This window comes from Sodiomyces alkalinus, assembly GCF_003711515.1.
Source record: "Sodiomyces alkalinus F11 unplaced genomic scaffold SODALscaffold_1, whole genome shotgun sequence".
NCBI lineage: Eukaryota > Fungi > Ascomycota > Sordariomycetes > Glomerellales > Plectosphaerellaceae > Sodiomyces > Sodiomyces alkalinus.
This window is the reverse complement of record NW_021167079.1, coordinates 2,206,627-2,226,233: the sequence shown is the minus strand read 5'-3', so window position 1 is coordinate 2,226,233 and position 19,607 is coordinate 2,206,627. Positions and strand designations below refer to the sequence as shown.

Sequence of the window (19,607 nt, the reverse complement as noted above, 5' to 3'; positions counted from 1 at the left end):
CGGGCAAGCAGGCGTCGTTGCAATACGTGCTTCACCGCCAAACCACTCTGTATTCCCAAATCGCATCATCCCGTACTATGTAGTCAAACCACGGGCTACATTCTTTCCGACCCCTTTCAGCTCGAACCTGTCCCAGGCTACCGGACGGAGAAGCGGCATGTTCCATGGTTTCATTTATGCACCCACTAACCACCCTCCTTACATAATCCCGTGGTAACTCGACCACCCCTAATTACTCAGTACTCTCACGGCTCGCGAGCACGACTCACTCGGTCCAGCAGGATGGATACAAAGTGCGACATTCGTGGAGTACTGACGTACTTGTATCCGTACTTCCTCATTCTTCGTACTCACCCGTGTCTTCCTCACGGCAGCCGTCCGTCATGTCTACGAGATTGCCGACCCCGTGTTCTGGATCGCTTTAGAACACCCGATCGACACTCGTCTCACCGAGTGAGGGTGGTTGCCCCTCGACGCCTCACGAAGCATGTTCGCGATTTGCCTGGCCTGGAATACTGAGGATAAATGGGGGTCCGACCCCGCGCGCTCTCCCTGTCTCCGAGTACATAATTGACCTTGTACAGTGTAAAGGACCGCAGGGCGAGACATTTGACACAAATATCCATTTAAGGGATCCATTACCGCAGTTCAAACATTTTTAGTGCCGGTTGGGGTGGGAAGAATTAAGTGGAAAATCACCCCATTTTGTCGTCATGCGCTTCACGTTGCTATATACCTGTATTTCGCACATCGGACTACCTAATCTAGGTAGATAGAACCCCTTTAGGTAAGGTACGTACCTATGTTCTGCACTTACCGATATCTGTGAGACATCCATCTTACCTACCTTCGGTAGTAGGTACCTTTACAGTGTTTGTACGAAGTACAGGCTCCTGGATTTAAGCTTCTTTGTTATTAGAGGTCCGTGGTCATCGTGACGTCATTCCCACGAGCTCAGCCACCAAAAGATGAGCAGCATTATGTGCTTCGCTCGTACTTCGGACGAAGTACGGATAGTCGTAGAATGTCGTTGCTGTGATTTCTTCCCACTTTGGAGGGAAGCGGATATTGAATCGCTCATCAGGGGCTTGATGAGGCGCCAAAGAGGGGTCTTCCCACACCTCGGCGTGCTTGCAGGCAAGCTAAACTTGAAATTCGGTCTTGCCAACCGTTCCTGTTTTTTAATAGGTCCAAGCTCTCCGACACTATCCCCGATGCCACGTTTTTTTTTTTTTTTGTTCCTTGCCCGAGCCATTGTCATTGTCCCTTACCCTCGAGGGGCTGGCTGGATTTACCGTACGATTTGACCAATCTACATTCCTGACTGAGCTAAGCGACTTGGTGTCCCGTCCGTCGGTCTCGAAACGAAACCCCCTCATCCTTTGCCATGGCATTGTGGCGTTGAGTCCGGTGAAGGGGGGACGACTGACCGGCGGAAACTGGGACGTGCCGTCGCTCATGGCGATCTAGAGCTGGCCCAGGGGCTTGGCACCACACGCCAAGCTAGTCTCTGACACAGGCGGGAAGGGGGTTCGCCCGGCTCCCCGCCATGTACGCCGTGCTGTCGGGAACCCCAAAGCTCATGGTTGACATCCGCCTCCAATTCGGGATGGTTACGGATAGATGAGCGTTGGCTCCGTATCAAAAACCCTCTGTGTCTGTACTCCGCAGAATTGCCATACTTTGTCTTTGTAGACGAGAAAGATTTACTTCGTAGTGGCGCGTATGAGGTGCATACTTGTCACAACCAGCACTTTATTATCGGAACAGGTGGCCAAACTAAGGAGGGAGGGGAAAATGGGAGAAAGGCCTGAATCTTCAAGAAGTATTTCGTGTGATACCGTGTTAGCAAAGCATACTTTGTTCCATGCCGTTGTCGATGCTTATTTCATTGAACAGTTTTTCCTGTGGATGTTTTCTAGCCATCATCGAGGAAACCCAAGTAGGATACCGCCATCTAGGTAGGTATGAGATATTTATCCGACCAAGAGATCGAGCCACCGATAGCCCATAAGAAAGCAATGTTCTACAGACTACTGGGATAGCCAAGTCGAAGCACCGTCTCCATCCTAGCGGCCTGTTCCTTTTCTAGTACTGTAGTGTCGCGTGACTTGTCCTTATAGAGGCCGTTCTAACAACTTTATTAACCTTGATAAACTCGGAGACTACAAACGGATGCGTATTCAGTACGGAGTATGAAGTAGATTCATGTTATTCTCATGAGGCAATCGTGGCTTCCCTTCACCTTAGTTAGATAAATAGTTGAGGTAAAATGTGAATCCGTTTTAAGAAGCCAGAGAATCTGATGCTGAATATCTTGATCGGTGGACTGGTTATGTGTAGGTAATTTATGATGAAAATCGTCCAAAGTGTATCGCGGTAGCTTCAAAATACCCGCCACGGACCACCTAACATGATGCGACCCGGAACGAGGGGAGGTTGCAGTTCAACTAACTATTGCCCCCCCTAGTGACCTGACCATTGCCCCTGTGCTACCCCCCTGCTAGCGTAGATCTGACCTGACCTGACTATTGCTATAGCCTTTAGACCTCACCCGACCATTACTCGCTAAGCCAGTACTAATGGTCGGGTGAGGTTAGCGGGCGGAAGGGTGCTGATATATCACGTGACCTGGTTATTAGTAGGTTAGCGGGTGGAAGGGTGCTAATATATCACGTGACCTAGTTATTAGTGTAATCCCCTTTATTATTTCTATTATTTTTATTATTTTTCCCGTGGACCTTACCCGACCATTGGTACTGGCAATAGTCGGGTGAGGTCTAGAGGCTATAGCAATGGTCAGGTCAGGTGAACTTTACGCTAGCAGGGGGGCAATGGTCAGGTCAGCAGGGGGGGCAATGGTCAGTTGAACTGTAAGGTAGTCTCGAAGGAGGGTTATGTCGTGAAACTGCGATCGAACAAGCCAGGTGGTAGTATCACGTGATATGGGGTTGACGACAGAATGCGGATACGCCGTACCGAATAAATAAGAATGACTTCCGAGTTCGGACAGCGGATCATAACGATAATTGAGAACAGAAGTGCTCCTTACCTTTATTAAGCAACGGACACGCTGGACGAAATTTGAAACCGACACGCTGGTTGAAACGCTGAATCAAATATACTTCGTACAGATCCTTCGTGGGCCTCCATTGGCCATGTCTCGAGCTTTGTAAAGGTAAGATAATGGAGAACAAGCCATCTTGATCATTAGGTGAAGTATATTGGAACCCGCAGCAGTCTTCCTATACTTACAAAGTAAAATACTGCTTGGGAGAGAAAAAAGACACACTAACAGGTGGAGATTGCGTTGGTGGTTGCATTTTCAACGAACTGTTACTCAAGTCGTGGCTTAGCAACTCAAATAGTTGGATTACATCAGCAGATCTACAAAGTGCGAAGTGCGATCATGACAACTACATCGGGTAAAGTACGAAAGTACACATAAGCAAAGCCCTGGAAGCTTCCGTTCCGTCATCCTTTTACCAACCCAGCCTTTCCTTCACCAGGCAGGTCCGGTCCTGCAACTTTCGCGTTCTGTTCCTCATTTCAACTCCGTCCAGACGGATATGGCAGGTACCCATCGAGTCGACTAGGCAGTTTTTTTTTTTTCCCTTTTTTCCTTTTTTTCTTTTTTGCCCCTAGCATAAATCTTTGTTGACTCAAACTTCACTTCGTCGTTTCCGGGCCTTGTAGTGCCATTCTCCCCGTCTCGTCCTCTTTTCATTTCGGGATTTGTATCCTCTTCGAGGGTTGCACATTCGTTTGCATCATTTCTGTTCGTCCCCCTACCAGCTCATCCCTGTCCTTCCTCGCTGCGCCCTCCCGATTATTTGTCCCAAGGGAGAATAGATAAACTGCGAGCGGACAGCATCGCTGCATTTGGGCTTCTCGCATCGTTTGCAAAACCCGTTGCATTTCAACTGCAGGAGGCAGAAAATAACCTTGAAAATCCGCCCCGTACGTCTCTGATCTCACCACGCGCTTTTTGTCGCGATCTGAAATCCATACCATCGATCCTGCGAGCCCTCTGTTCGTCAGAACGTACTCCGACGCCGTTTTATCGATTGTATTTCCGATATGACCACCATGAATACGCCGGACGCTGAACTCGCCGATGTCGAGTTCGAGCGCAATGCGAGTGACGACGTTGCATCCCCCTTCTCGAACCGAGAAGGCAGCGAGCAAGAAGTCAGTCTTACGATGCCTCCCACACCGGACGAGGATGAGGGCCATGACGGCGACACATCTTGTATTTATTCATCGCCACCGCCACCCCCGCGCATCGCCGCGCCTTTCTACAGACCGACACAGAACCGACGAAAAGAATCGGCAGCGTCTTCACGTCGTAACTCGATTTCCTCTGTTCATTCGCGATGCTCCTCAGCCCAAGCGTACTCCCATCACACGGGAGGCCCCCAGAGCAAGCATATCGCGCATCACCTACGTCGCACGTCGTTCCTCGAAGACCGTAAAGCCCGTCTTGCAGACCGCGCCGCGCATGCCGAGAAAGTCCGACTTCGCGCTGCCCTCGCCAAAGCAGCCCCACGCGGCACCTCCTCATTAGAAGAACGCGCCCTTGCAGCTCAACAGGCGCGCGAAAAGAAGTTGGCTGAAATCGTTGCCTCCTGCGCAGAGGATGTCAGGAAAGCGAAGGCGGTGGCGGAAAGCATGAAGGAGAAGAGGGAACGAGAACTCGCTAGGGTTCGAGCCAGGATGGAAGAGCGCATGGCCGAGGCCGACCGCAGGCGCGAGGAGCTCAAGAACCGGTGCGCATCTAAGCGCGTTCGGGGACAAAGCCTCAACAACAAGAAGACGGTGGGGGACGTGCAGGCCTCCGCGAAGGAGAAGCGGGCGCCGAAGTACAGTGAGGATGTCGCCGCTGGCAAGATTCAATGGTGGTGGCGAGCCATGCTACGGAGGAAGGCTCTGACCGAGTTTAATGAACTCGGCTTGACCGTCGAGGGTATTCGTGATACCTCGTTTGACCACGTCGTCGAGCTGCTCGCCCAAGAGCGGGTTCTCCTACAAACCTCCAGGATTCTTCGCATCTGTGGTCTTCGAGAGGGCGACAGCGGCTCGGTCAACGAGATGGCCGCGTTGCGGACGTTTCTCAGCGCGTTTCTCATTCTTGGTCACCCGAACCAGGTGCTCAGCAATAAGGACAGCAGCACGGGCGAGCAGGAGCAGGTTGGAGCACAGCTGTCTCGGCCGATGCCCCATGACGACCTTGCTAATCCCCAGTTACAGGACCTCGTGGCGAAAGCCAGGGACTTGCTCATCTGTTTTGAGAACATCTCGTCCCACTTGACCGCTGCCAATTACTATACGGCGCCTCCCGCACTCCAAAGGTCTCTTCCCGAAGTCTACGCTACTTTCCACAACGCCTTCATAGCCTGGAAATCCCGTGACTCCGACTCGCTGGTTCAGGTGATGGTCATGCAGTTTGTCGAGCTGCAGATGATCTGGCAAACCGTCAAGGACAGCACGGATGGGGCGTCGGCGGAGGCATACAGGGAGAGCATAAAAGACAACCAAGTCAAGCTGATTGTGAGAATCAAGAAGCTTGCAGGACCAGAGAGGGGCAAGAAGCTCATATCGGATGCCCTGCGGCAGGCCAAGCTGGCTCGCGCGGCCACGAAGCCGAAGGGCGACATGAAGCCGCGCGTAATGGAAAACTCGGAAGCCACGGCCACGGCCACGGCCGAGAGCTTCGTTGCTCCCATTCCTCAGACGCAGACGCTGACACCGCCGGCCACTCCGTCAAGCTCACCGCCTAAGCTACACCAACGGCCTCCACAGCCCATCACCCTGGGGCCCGGACTTGGCGGTCTCCTGCCTCGGAACCGGGTCGTCGTCCACGAGCTAGCCATCAACCAGGAGTATCGAATTCCGCCAGCAGAGTACCGCGAACACAGGGCCATCAATCAGAGGCCCGTATTCTTTGCCATGCGTTTCAATCTGGAGGCCGGTCTGGCCGACAATGGCTTCAAATACTTTACCGTGATGATGCAGTATTTCAAGGACTCCCTTCAGCGCCTGGTCAAACCTGGAGGCTTCATGCACAAGACGATCGGGGAGGTTTTAGACGTGGAGCTTGCAGAACGACAATTTCAAGTGGGAAGTTTCTCCTATGAGAAATTCTTCGCCGGCATATCCCATCTCCTGCCGAAACTCTGTGCACCGTATCGCGACGACGAATGCAAAGATCTGATCGAGAATAAACTGCAGCAGGGAGACTTGGTGGGCCGCGTCGAGGCACTGACTGAGTTTGTCGATCTCATGCTCTGCGATTATGTTAATTACATGCTGTCCATGGCCGCACCGCAGCTCATTCAAGCGGCGCCGCAATACGAAGCCAAGAGGTTCGCCCAGGATATGGAGGACAACGCATGGGACTTGACAGCAGCGGTCACGGCCTGGCGCTCGGCGCGTTCCAAGGTCCTTGCCGAGACAAGCAAACGCGACCCTGAGGCGGTCAACCATCCCAAGGGCCGTCCCACGGCGGACAAGTTCTACGCGCAGATGCTGGTGGACCTGTTCACGCAGCCGTTGCCCGTCGACGAGGAGACGGTGCCGGAGATGCTCCTCCTGGACTACAAGCGCATGCAGCGGCTCTCGTCGGCGACGCAGCGCATCATCACCGCGGGTGCCATCCTGCTGCAGTGCAAGAACATGCTAAAGCGCGATGTGCGGAGCCCCTGGAAGGCCGAGGCGACGCGCGTCACGACCGTGCTGGAGGCGAACCACGAGAACATCGACACGGCGGTGCAGGGGATCATGGCGGCCTTGGAAGGCGGCCGAAGCATGCCGGCGGTGACCAAGACGCATCTGAGGGCACTGGTCACCAAGGTGCTGCACGCGAGCCAGGATTACATGCAAAAGGGCGAGGAACCGCGCGAACCGGTGCTGCGTCTTTTGCTCTCGCGACTCCGGGGACATATGTTCGCGCGGCTGGGGGCCGGGTCGGCGAGCGAGAAGATCAAAGCGGCCAGCACGGCGGGGGAGAGGCTCGCGGGCCTAGGACTGGCGGAATTTGCGCCCCAGGTGCGGGAGATTGTGGACGAAATTGCCAAGGTCGGCGCGGTGGATCGCGCGGCGCATGGGCAGTGGTGGGAGGCGGTTGCGCAGAAGGTGCAGCAAGAGGATGGTGCCTCTTCGGCCATGAGCGGTACGGATGCTTAGGCGCAACGAGGAGGAGCCTATATCCGGCGCGGGTGTCGCCATTTTCTTCCCTTCTCCTTTGCCTCTTGGTTTCGGGGTTTCCACCTTTTTGTTTCATTTGATCATTTGAGAACATGGGTTAGAATGACGCTGTCAGGCTGCGAGAGAAAGCGTCTATGTTTGGGTCGTGGGAACTACGGCATGGTCAGCTTTCTTCTTTTTTTCGGGCGTTGGACGGCTGTTTCTCTCTTCGCGACACCGGCTACTTGTGTTTTGGGCTGGATGCGGATGGCATGGGTATGTGTGCATTTGGTTTTTCATGCCGCGGGCGGGCAGCGGGAAATGGAACGTCAGGTTAGAATGGGATGCGAGAGCTTGTCTCGAGGAATAAGCGTCGCAAGCCAGGGGCATCTTTTGGACTTGGATGCGCCCTTGCGCTTTTGCTTTTTGGTTCTTTTCTGTTTTGACATACAGCGATGGTTTTCACTCTGGTTTGCTTTAGCTTTCACGGCCAGCAAGAATACACCCTATAAGCGTACACTGCATGTCCCATGGAATCTCTGCCTCGAATGCATGTATCGTGTTATTACAGGCGCATGAATGGGTGCATGTGAGGTCTCACCAGAACAGGATGCTGATACCTGGGCAAGTCTTGAGGTGTCGTCGGTGAAGCTCGGTCAGCTGTTGTGGGGCTCTGTTGTATTAGGTAAGGCACCTTAGTCGGGAATCTTTGACCCAATCGCAGTGCGAGACGATCAATTAAACAATTATACAAGTCACTGGGTCTCGAAAGATATTTCGGCCCCTTGCGTTGGCGAACAAGACGATACAAACCCTTTACCTTCATCCGTACCAAGATCCACAACAAGACAGCCTCTGGTCGATAGCCAGGACGCTGCAAGCCATTAGTCCCCATGGCTGTGATCGAGCGGTTCGCTCTGCGGGCCTGCAGCGGCAGCCTGGGGCGAGGAACCTCATCCAAATCGCCAGGGACGTGGATGGTGAGAACTTGGTCCTCCATATCCGGCCCATTGTCCGTTTGCTCTACATCACGACACGGGTATAGGTGGAGGGGCACATCGTCTCTTGATTCCACTTCTTCCCGTCGTTCGTTCTCTTCTCTTGATCGCTCCTTTGTTTCTCCTACTCGCGATGGACAGTCCCCGTCGTCTTTGGGCCCGGTAAACGTATGGTCGAAGACCAAGTCCAGGACAAGGTATGTGTATTTGACGGCGAGTTGTTTCTTTTGCTTTTTTTCTACTCTTCCACTGCTCTTTATGCGCTCTTGCAGTCCGCGGGCTTCTCCCCCCGAGTACGTATGGAGTAACCGAGTGAGTTGTCTCTTTGGGTGTACGAAGTATACCTTAGGTATGCTCATGATGCATTTGTTCCCTTTCAAGCTGCCACCCAATGAAAGCCTCAAGTGAGCCTTCGGGGGGCTTTGGGACGGCCAGGTAGTTTCTAGCGGCTGCAGCTGCTGCAACCCTCAAACGGCGTGGCGGGGCCGTTGTTGTTATTGTTGTTGTTGTCGGTACCTGTGGAGAGCTGCAGTTAGCGCCACTTCATATGTTACGCGATTGCCCACAGCGGTACTGTGTTAGCGTCATTGAGGGACCTATGGAGTGGTGAGGGGTTCTGAGGGGCTCTGAGAGGACTGCACTGCACGGTGGACAAGACAATCGTTCAGCTTGCAGGTGCATCCGTGTTGCCCCTCCTTTCGACCTCCTCCTCCCTTTTCCCCTCTACCTAGGCTAGGTATAGACCATATCTGCCCCGCATCCTCATCATCATTCATCTTTGTCATCCCACTACCTACCTTACCTACAGTCCAGCAATCATTACCTACGAAGTACTCCGTCTCTTCCTTCTCGTTCTTCCCCGTGCCGCCGTCTCCTTCTCCTCTTCTTTCCCGTCGTCTGCCTCCTCGCTTTTCCTCTCTCCTCCCCTTGCATTGAACTACCTATACCTGCCTGTTGGTGTTCGCTACAGTGAAAACTGGTCAGTTGAAATCTGTCCATCCCTAGCTCTCCGTTGTGTCCTCACGAGTGGTGTTGTTTGCTCCTTTGCTCGTCTTCTTGTTCGACTCGCTCACAGTGCATCGCCGACAGACCGAGCTCCTCAACTGCCACCGCTCTCCGCCCCTATTGCTCGACCATCAGCACCTCCGACAAGGCCATATACGCCAGCAGCTTTGGAAACATGGCGGACCGCGATACTCTTCCCGAGAATGTCAAGCCCACCCACTACGCTCTGTCTCTCAGAGACCTGAACTTCAAGGACTGGACGTACCAGGGCACCGTCAGGTATGTCTCTTATCTTGCTCCCGTGTTCATTCGCCGATTCCGCTTCGGAAAAGCCGTGTGGACAATGTAGGGTGCGACAACATGCCCATGCAGGCCACTAACACCAATCAGTATTGACCTGGAGGTCACCAACCCCACCCGCGAGATCGTCATCAACGCCGTCGAGCTCAAGCTCTCCAAGGCCACTGTCACCGTTGTCCAGGGAAAGACCAGCGAATCCTTCGAGTCGGCCGACATCGCCCACGATGAAAAGAAGCAACGCGCCACCATCACCTTCTCTGATGACATTCCCGCCTCTCCCAAAGCCTCCGTCCTCATCCACTTCCAGGGTATCCTGAACAACGACATGGCCGGCTTCTACCGCTCCAAGTACAAGCCCGCCGCTACTCCGTCCCAGGCCGTGCCCCGTGATGACGAGTGGCACTACATGTTCAGCACCCAGTTCGAAGCCTGCGATGCCCGCCGCGCCTTCCCCTGCTTCGACGAACCCAGCCTCAAGGCCACTTTCGACGTCGAGCTCGAGATCCCCAACGAATTGGTCGCCCTGAGCAACATGCCCGTCAAGGGAACGCAGAAGTGTCGAGACGGCTACAAGCTGGTGTCCTTCGAGACGAGCCCCAAGATGAGCACCTACCTCCTGGCGTGGGCCATTGGTGATTTCGAGTACGTCGAGGCCTTTACCGAACGCAAGTACAACGGCAAGCAGCTCCCCGTCCGCGTCTACACCACTCGCGGTCTCAAGGAACAAGGCCGCTGGGCCCTGTGGCACGCTCCCAGGATCATCGACTACTTCTCTGACATCTTCGGCATCGACTACCCTCTGCCCAAGGCCGACCTCCTCGCCGTCCACGAGTTCACAGCCGGCGCCATGGAGAACTGGGGTCTTGTGACCTACCGCACTACGGCTGTGCTGTACGATCCGAAGACCTCCGAACCCCGCTATGCCAACCGCGTCGCCTACGTCGTTGCCCACGAGCTTGCACACCAGTGGTTCGGCAACCTGGTCACTATGGACTGGTGGGACGAGCTTTGGCTCAGTACGTTGCCCTTTTTCTCCTTTTTTCTCCCTTTCTTTATCATCATTCCTGAATTATTTACCTCGAGTGCTCTTCACGCTTCACTGCTAACCAGTTTGATACAGACGAGGGTTTTGCGACCTGGGTTGGCTGGCATGCCACGGATTACCTCCACCCCGAGTGGCAGGTGTGGCCTCAGTTTGTCACCGAGGGCATGGAGATGGCCTTCAAGCTCGACGGCATCCGTGCCAGCCATGCCATCCATGTCCCTGTCAAGGACGCCCTTGATGTCAACCAGATCTTTGACCATATCAGCTATCTCAAGGGATGCTCCGCCATCCGCATGTTGGCCAATCATCTCGGCGTCGACACCTTCCTCCAGGGCGTCTCTAACTACTTAAAAAAGCATGAGTACGGCAATGCCAAGACGGAGGCGCTGTGGGATGCTCTCAGCGAGGCATCTGGCCAGGACGTGCACATGCTCATGGGCCCGTGGATCTCCAAGGTCGGCCATCCCGTACTCACTGTGACCGAGGAACCCGACCAGATCACCGTCAAGCAGTCGCGCTTCCTGTCGACCGGCGATGTCAAGCCGGAAGACGACCAAACAACTTGGTGGGTTCCACTAGAGCTTGAGGGCAAGAAAGGTACTCAGGGCATCACCTCTCTCGGCCTCGAGCAGAAACAGGATGTCATCCGCGATATCAACACCGAGTTCTACAAGCTCAACTCGGGTGCGTCCGGTTTCTACCGCGTCAACTACCCCGCCGAGCGACTTCTTAAGCTCGGTAAGCAGCTAGACCGCCTGACCACCGAGGACAAGATTGCCACCATCGGCTCTGCCGCCGACCTTGCCTTCTCGGGATACGGTACCACCGCCGCTCTCTTGTCCTTTGTTCAGGGCTTTACCAAGGAAGATAACTATCTCGTCTGGAGCCAAGTGCTCGACTCGATTGCGCTGATCAAGTCCATCTTTGGCGACGACGAAGTCATCAAGCAGGGTCTGGAGACCTTCATTCTCAAGCTCATTGACGAAGCCGTCGCCAAGGTCGGCTGGGAGGCCACCGAGGGTGAGAGCTATCTTACCGGACTTCTTCGCAAGCGCCTCATCCTTACTGCCGGCGTCAACGGACATCCTGGGTATGCTTCCTCTTTTCTCAACTTTAAAATTTTCTCCCCGAAATCAAATTTCACGACCATTTCTTTCTTTCTTTCTTTTTTCTTTCTTTTTTCTTTCTTTTTTCTTTCTTTTTTCTTTCTTTTTTCTTTTTGCTGACGAACATCTAGCGTTACCGAGGAGGCCCTCAAGCGCTGGTCTGCCTGGGTTGAGTCGCCCCAGTCTAACCCCTTGCCGCCCAACCTCCGCACGCCTATCTACCGTGCGGCCGTTAAGAATGACCCTGTCAAGTCCGTCGAAGTGCTCAAGAAGGAGTGGTTCACAACCCCCGCCATCGACGGCAAGGAGGTCTGCCTCAGCGCCATCGGTGCCGCCCGCGATGAGAGTCTCATCCAGTCCACCATCCTCCCGTTCCTCTTCAACAAGTCGCCCCCGGCCCCGGCCTCCGAATCAGTCCCCTCCTCTGACATGCACGTTCTTGGCTCGAGCCTGGCGGCCAACTCGGCCGCCCGCCACCTGCAGTGGCGCTATCTCAAGGAGAACTGGGACGCCAACGTCGTCAAGCTGGGCAACGCCGTCGTCGTGGACCGTTTTGTGAACATGACCTTGTCCAAGTTCTCCGACACGTCCGTCATCGGCGACCTGGAGGCCTTCTTCAAGGACAAGGATACCAGCGCATTCAACCGCACGCTCGAGACGGTCAAGGACAAAATTCGAGGCCGGGCCGCGTACCGACAGCGGGATGCCACGGCGCTCAAGGAGTGGCTTGTTGCGAATGGCTACTCTTCCGCGTAAGGAGAGTTGCGTGTACTACTATTGCCTACACATGATAAATGGCATTGATTTCGAGACAGCTGTCCGAGGTCAACGAAGGTTAAGGTTCGGGCCAATGTGGATTTCTGTGATGTGAAGAAGTAGTGAGGCCGAAAATTGCCGCTGCAAGATGGATGACATGGAAAATGAGTCGGGGTAGGCTCTACGATACTCAACTTTTAATATACGTCGCCTTGAGCGTCGATCATAGTGAATGATACAGCCAAGTCAGGACCAAGGATATTCTAGTAAGCCGTCGCAAATTTCTTAGGCAGTGGCGATGCTTCTTTTCCGGAGACTACAGCGGCGGGAGACTTCACCGGGAGATCTCAGCGGGAGACTCGTACTGGGTAACCCTTTCGTTGGGGACTTGACAATCCAACCCGATCACCATGTGCATACACGTTCAATCTTCAAAGCGAATAAGAAATGGCACGTCTGGCTTTTAAGGCAAAGCCGAAGCCTCGCCTCTGACCAAACACATTGCGATGCTCTGTGCTGGCCACGAGCCACACCGGTATGGGATATAGTCAGTCAGGGGAACACGATAACGGATTATAAATGGATCGAAGCACCCTAGAGAAAAGCATGGTCTAGTTGACAGTCTCCGTATCAAGATAAACCCTATACCTCCTGGAGCGGCTACGCAGTGATGGAACCCAGCAAAGAGAGGCGGACTGTTGGGGCCAAGAAGAAACAGAAAGGGAAAGGAAAAGGAACGGGCAAACAAAATATATTGGCCTTGTTAAGTATAAAAGAGAAAATTTGGAAGGGTAGAACAAACCGGGAAAAAAGAAGAAAGGATGGCTGGGAAAAGAGATGAGTTTCATGAGACGGAGACCCGAGACCCATGACACCAGTGCTGTCTTGTCTCGTTACTTCCCCCAGTTTCGTTTCGTGACGCTTCCCCTCGGAAATATATGCTTTAACAAGTTCCAACGTTCCCTTCATCTTTCGTCCCTATTTGCCCGGTATCGCCTTAACTTGACCCAGATGATCATACGTATGGTCCCCGCTCGCGCCACATGCAGATTCCACGGCAAGGCAAAACACGAAGAACACGCAGAGACCCTTGGCATTAGAAAAAGGCAAAAAAAAAAGGCTTCCGGGTTCCCGCCGCGGTTCCGTCACATTCCCCCCTTTCGAATCCTGTTGGCTTTCGCACAAGTTGTTCCATTGTGCAGAATATCGTTGACGAGGGCTATGCTGGCGGGCCGATGATCTTGCGAAGCCGAAGCCAAACGCGAACAAATATCATGCGAAAAAAAAGTCGAAGCGCTGCGGTCGAAAAGCCGACGAGGACTCGAAAGCAAAATGTGATTCGTCTATGTCGCGTGGCGAGGACGGGGGGATAAGCTCCCACGGAGAAAAGCCCTGAACGAAGCCACCGCGTCCTGCGAAAAAGGGGGGGAGGGAAGAGAAAGCCGCAGCAATTCTACCTGCAACTAAAAGGTAAAGAGGGGAAGCACCGTCAATGGAGGAAAAGAAAGCGAATGAGAAAAAAGACGCAGCCCGGTTCCAGATCCCAAACCGTTTCCCAACACCTCTCGAGAAAAATTATGAATAATGAAATTGCCCATCTTTATCTCCCTCCCTTTGTCTGCAAGGCGGCCGCGATAAGAGTCATGTCCGTCTTCTCTGCTTCTCTGTAAGGAAAACCGCATTCACGCCAAGAAAAGAAAACATGAGCACACGCCGGGGTAAGGATATGCGCAAGGACGAAAGCGCTTCAAGCTTGTCAGGGGGGCGTTCAACTTAGCAGCAGCCGCCACCCTGGGACGCTGAGACGTTCTGTCCAGGGCCGACTTGCACGCTTCGCTTCTCGTTGTTGGCGGTGGTGGTACCCATCCGCTCCTTGATCTGGCGGGCCATGGTCAGGAAGGCCTGTTCGACGTTGCTCGCGTTCTTGGCCGAAGTCTCGAGGAATGGGATGCCCAGGCTGTCGGCAAATTCCTGTAGGGGAGAGGGAAGTTAGCGGCTTGCTCGCTTGATTACCGGGGATGCGCGATATGACAGTCGGTGATTCGTCTAAATCAGACGCCGCTGACATGTATGGCAAGCAACGCTTTTGTGCCAACCAAGACCAGGCTAGGTAAAAAGAGCGAATGACGGGTGAAGCTTACCTTGGCGACGGTGTACTCGACGACCTTCTTGTCCGACATGTCACTCTTGTTACCAACGAGAAGCTTGTTAACCCCCTCGGTGGCATAGCGGTCGATCTCCTGTAGCCATTGCTTGACGTTGTTGAAAGAGTCCATGTCGGTCACATCGTAGACGACGCAGATACCGTGGGCGCCACGGTAGTAAGACGAGGTGATGGTCCGGAAGCGTTCTTGGCCGGCAGTATCCCACTAAAAATGCGCCAAAGAAGCACAAGTTGTCAGCAAGATCCGTCATCCAATCCGAAATTTGATGAAGGATAAAGTGACAAAGAGAGTAATATATCTGGTCGACGACTGGGGGGATAGTAATTCGGCAGAGGTTTGGCGGTGGGACTCACGATCTGCAATTTCACGGTCTTTCCATCGAGCTCAATAGTACGGATTTTCTGCACGAAAAAGTATGATCAGCGGGGACTTCCAGGCAGCACCAGTATCCAAGACCGATATATTATGGCTGGAAAAAGAGAAAGTGGAGGGGAGGGGGGGAGAGCAGTTCGTACGAAGTCAACGCCGATGGTGGAGATGTAACTCTCGGTATATGTGTCGTCGGCAAACCGCAGCAGCAGGCAAGACTTTCCAACACCGGAGTCACCGATGAGGAGAAGCTTGAAGAGATAGTCGTATCTGGGGATCGGGTTAGTTGCATTGTTGGCGAAATGTAAGGAGAAGAAAGCGACGGAGGCTTCGACAGATTAAGTGAAGAGATCGGGGGCGGCCATGGAAGTACTCTATACGGTGAGGGAAAAGCCTCAGTTAGTTTAACTCGACTATCAAAGGACATTAAACACGGAGTTGTCGCGAGAGAGGGGAGAGAGGGGAGAGAGAGAGGGAGAGGGAGAGAGAGAGAGAGAGAGACGGAGAGAGCTGGTGCAGGGTGACACGTACCACTCGGGGTTCATGATGAAAGGTTAAACCGGAATCGCGGCTGGCGAAATATGGTTGTTCGAGGATTACGGGGGAGACTGGATTGAGATGCGCAAGTCGAAGAAGGGCAAAGGGTGTTGGTTGTGGGTTTGGTTGATGATTTAAAGGCTGTCGTGATGGTAAGAGGTCGGAGAAAGGAGATCAAGTGATGGAAGGCGGGAAGGTCAAAGGGTCAAAAAGGTCAAAAGGTCCGTCAGGTTCCAGAGATAGTGGAGGCAGGCTGCTACGTCAACCAGAGGCGTCCTCGCTCGTCCTGGTAGAAGTACTTCGTACCACGCTGTCAGATGAGTACCTCGGGGTGGGTCGGTAAATGAAGCACGTGATTTGGGTTCGTGTGGCAGGATTGGAGGAATTCGACTCGTAGATAATACGGAGTAAGAGGGAATGGTAAGGATCTCTCTCCTTTTGTTTCACGTTTTATGTCATGTTCCTTTTCTCGTTCTTCTTCTTCATCTCCTTTTTTTCTTCTTTTTACAGCAACTTGACAGAGGGATCAGCCGTCTCATACCAGAGACAACCAGAATACATCCAGTGCATCATACTCTACATCTGCATGTCTGGGTCACTTATGGCAGGGCATCAACCTGGAAGCAAGATGCTGACTTCGATGTATACCTTAAGTTATAAGTCCAAGGTATGTATTTATTATTAATACGCGGGTTATCCATAATTAGGGACTCCATATCCGTATCCATTCATACTTGTGACAGTGACAATCAACACACGAATGATTACTCCGTAACTCTGCTCCCTCAACATTCGCGATAAAGGTTACACGTTATGATGTAATTACCTTTTTCCACGCACCCTGTTCAAGGTGTTCCTTTGGAAAGACTTGTTCCTTTGGGGTTTACCTCAATGAGAGACAGGCACCCATCCCGTCTCGACGGACCAACCAATGTTTCCTACCTACTTAGGGTACAGAGTACACCTTTGTCTACCTTCGTCATCTGTCCTCTATATCACGTCTCTCATGCTTATTCGTCGTCATCTTCGTCGTCCTCCTCCTCCTCCTCCTCCTCCGCCCTTTGTTGGCTGTCTGATTCATTGTGCCCGGCCCTCTTCTTTCCCTCCACGTTCTTTCCGTCCTTGACCACAGAGCGTATCCCGCTCCGAGTTACTTCATACTCCACCGCGCCCTCCAATCCCTGTCCCGTAGGACGCACGTGTGGCGCGAAAACGACCTTCATCCAGCGCCTCCAGCTCTTCAGAGTCGGCACCCCTCCCCTCAGCTCACCCGACTCGTCTTCCAAGAAGCGATGCACGCCGTAGACCGGCTTCTTGAGAAGCGCGATGCGGCATGCAATCTGCGCCGACCATACCAGACCGAGACTCGGTGTCTTCAGTCCGTGGTCCGCCAACGGATCATCGCCCCATCCCGTAAACCACCGTTGCTGGTGGTCGAAGGCCAGCGCGGCTGGCGCCGGCTCGACGGCATCCTCGGGACCAAGCGGCTCCGGCATGCTGGAGAGGAACTGGAGACGCTCCGCCATGGATGACGTCGGTTCGATCTCTTCGTTGGCGGCGGCCGGCGAGAGGGCCTTGCTCCGCGAAGCGAGCGGGCTTTCCTGCGGCATCCTACACCGCGCGGGAGTAGGGGTAGGGGTTCCCAGGGGGCGGTGTGTCGGGGGGGGTATGGCAAACCGGTCAGCCACCTGGTTGGCGACGACGACGGCCATGTTGAACCGCTGGGCCAGGGCGCGGAGCAGGGCGCCCAGGCGGACGAGGTCCTTGGAGCGGGCGGCCATGGTGGACCCGTGGTTGGTGCCAGCAGCGCTACGGTCAAACTCGGCGCGGTAGTTGGCGGCGACGGAGTCGATGACGAGGAGGCCGATGTTGTGGCGCTCAACGGCGACGGGCACCTGAAAGCGCAGGATGTGTTCTTGGGATTCGAGGTCCGGGATGTCCATGCTGGCGATGGCGTCGAGAGACGGCCGGGCGCCTTTCGGGAGGTGGGCGAGGCGAGGGTGTTCTCTGAGCATCTGTAGAAGACGGCTGGTGGGCATGGACGATTCCGTGGAAAGGTAGAGGGCGGGCCGGCCCAGGCCATGGGGCGGGGGAAGCTGGGCGGCCAGAAGGAGGAGGAGCAGAAACTGGGTCTTGCCGACGCCGCTCTCGCCCGCGATTTCCGTGATGTAGCCTGTCGGGATGCCCCCGCCGAGGGCCCCATCTAGTTCATCGTCTAGTGTGCTGACGAAGGCCGTTTTCGTGGTTAAATCCGTGAGGGAACTTCTTAACGGGGTATGGGTGTCCGAGGGGACGCCCGCGACACCAAGGTCGCGATGCAGGGCTTCCGTGACGGCGTTGCGTATTTTTTGTATCTCCAATAGTGGAAGTTGGGTAGCTTTCCCAATGTCGGCGGCCTCCATGGTCAGTAGATCCACGGTCGTCAGCTCATGCCTGTCGAGAGCCTGGAAGAGATGGGCATATTGCCCTTGGGGAAAGCGCGGAAGGACCTCGTGGAGGTCTGCCATGGCACCAGAGGCGAGAGCGAGTGGAGGTGGACGGAGAAAAGCATATTCTTTCTAGAAGCGGTGTGCTGTATCAAGAGAGAGCCGTCTCCGGAACTTGCGAAGATAGAATAAAGCGAGTTTCAAGACAGTGAGAAAAAAAAGGGGGGTTGAATGTCGAGAAGCAACTGAATACCGCGAATAGCCATGAAGCATATAGAGCGAATCAATCGAAGAAACGTGGATTTTCAGGCTGTCGAACTGGGTGCCAAACGTCTGACCTGGGGTTGAGAGTGACGAGGTCGACTCTCGGAGGTCAGACAGAAACCGATGGCAGAAAGCTCAGGGATTCATGCAATCGGTCCATTACCAAAGTTTAAGAACAACAGCGAAGTTGGTTAACAGACGACGTCTCGATATTGAATCGCGGATAAGGTAATGGTACGAAGACCTCGGGGCTCCACTTCAGTGGATGGTCGGCCTATGAGATGCGCCGAGAGTACTAGCCCCTTAAAGGTGCCCACCTCACCTTAATTAGGGACTCAATAGGGAGACCTCACGTTTTAATATCGAGACCTCACACGTGACATTATAGTAGGGCCATAACGCCACCATCAAGATGTATATATACCGCACCCATTTTATATATATATATTATATAAAAAGTCGTAGGTAATATAGTAAATAACTTAATCTTAACACTTAATCCTAATACTTAAAATATCAACAGGTAGCGTTACTTTATAATAATAAACAAGCATCGTTAAGCCGAAAGTGCCCCTAAGGTGCCGTATTATCAATAAAATTAATTCTGATATCGGATTCGGACTTTACGCCCTTAAAAGTACCGGAGACCGATATTATAGCGAGACCGTAGAGGGCGCGGTGAGTTATATACTATAGGGCGGCCCGTAGGGCTAACCGAACGCGATACCGGTATACCACTATAGAGCGCCTAGAATACGATGACTAGAACTAACCCGGGGCGTGTAGCCCCGAGAAAGCCCTAAAAATCCTAGGCATTAAGCGGGCGTACCGAAAGCGTACTATAAAAACTACGTACCTAATTTTCCGGACTACTAGCTAACAGAGTAAATGCTAATAAGGCGCTAAAGCTAGTATAGAAGATCCTTTAAATATAATACTATAAGACTATTATAGGGAAGCCGCTACGCTAATAACCCGGTAGTAATATACCCCCCCTTAGAACTAAAAGGCTTACCGACACGATCTAATAAGCGATTAAGGGTATACTAATAAAACTACTCGGAGTAGCAGGACTTAAGACCTACGCTTAGGTAATAGGGAGTACGCCTATGTAGCGTTAACGTATTAAGATAGTACTAGTAAAGGTTATACCTACTTAATATGCCTAAGAGCTAATAGTCCAATACGGAGACGCTAAGACTAACCTTAAAAGCCGAACCCTATAAGATATTACTAAGGCGGATAATTAAGTTACCCGCTATATAGATATAATAGCCGCACGATAACTCCTAAGCGGCGACGTGATTCTTATATTTAAGTATAGGAACGAATAGTAGATAGCGAACGCGAATAATTAGGTTAAAGGCGTATTCGGTATAGGAGCTATAATACACGAGAAAACGTACTAAGTTATAGTAAAAGGAATACCGATAGCGTAGCTACTAACTTAT

General features: G+C 53.1%; 4 protein-coding genes across 4 annotated transcripts; 2 read left to right on the top strand and 2 right to left on the bottom strand.

Moving 5' to 3' along the window:
* Positions 1-3,409: 3,409 nt before the first annotated feature.
* On the top strand, positions 3,410-7,185 carry SODALDRAFT_354513 (IQ calmodulin-binding motif domain-containing protein; the record flags this gene model as incomplete). Its single annotated transcript, XM_028613736.1, has 5 exons — positions 3,410-3,438; positions 3,510-3,599; positions 3,697-3,752; positions 3,872-3,960; positions 4,042-7,185. 5 exons carry the CDS (start codon positions 3,410-3,412, stop codon positions 7,183-7,185), a joined length of 3,408 nt encoding a protein of 1,135 aa, XP_028470179.1.
* Positions 7,186-9,363: 2,178 nt separating this feature from the next.
* Positions 9,364-12,395, top strand: SODALDRAFT_267070 (peptidase family M1; the record flags this gene model as incomplete). The annotated part of the gene is made up of 4 exons (XM_028607528.1): positions 9,364-9,467; positions 9,579-10,504; positions 10,609-11,623; positions 11,771-12,395. 4 exons carry the CDS (start codon positions 9,364-9,366, stop codon positions 12,393-12,395), a joined length of 2,670 nt encoding a protein of 889 aa, XP_028470178.1.
* A 1,721-nt stretch (positions 12,396-14,116) lies between these two features.
* On the bottom strand, positions 14,117-15,557 carry SODALDRAFT_13730 (GTP-binding protein ypt1). The gene is made up of 5 exons (XM_028606757.1): positions 15,464-15,557; positions 15,076-15,199; positions 14,914-14,961; positions 14,537-14,764; positions 14,117-14,366 (listed from the first exon to the last, which is right to left on the bottom strand). The coding sequence occupies exons 1-5, from the start codon at positions 15,472-15,474 to the stop codon at positions 14,169-14,171; spliced, it is 609 nt and encodes a 202-aa protein (XP_028470177.1). The 5' UTR covers positions 15,475-15,557; the 3' UTR covers positions 14,117-14,168.
* Positions 15,558-16,153: 596 nt separating this feature from the next.
* Positions 16,154-18,334, bottom strand: SODALDRAFT_326538 (DNA repair protein RAD57). The gene has a single exon (XM_028610190.1). The coding sequence runs from the start codon at positions 17,971-17,973 to the stop codon at positions 16,477-16,479; it is 1,497 nt and encodes a 498-aa protein (XP_028470176.1). The 5' UTR covers positions 17,974-18,334; the 3' UTR covers positions 16,154-16,476.
* Between the last annotated feature and the right edge of the window lie 1,273 nt (positions 18,335-19,607).

Excerpts from the sequence above, each read along its gene's own strand:
- SODALDRAFT_13730 (XM_028606757.1), bottom strand. Across the intron at positions 14,962-15,075 it reads CCACCATCGGCGTTGACTTC|AAAATCCGTACTATTGAGCT; the intron begins GTACGAACTGCT and ends TTTTTCGTGCAG. Across the intron at positions 14,367-14,536 it reads TCGAGTACACCGTCGCCAAG|GAATTTGCCGACAGCCTGGG; the intron begins GTAAGCTTCACC and ends TCTCCCCTACAG.
- SODALDRAFT_326538 (XM_028610190.1), bottom strand. The coding sequence starts at position 17,973 with ATGGCAGACCTCCACGAGGTCCTTCCGCGCTTTCCCCAAGGGCAATAT.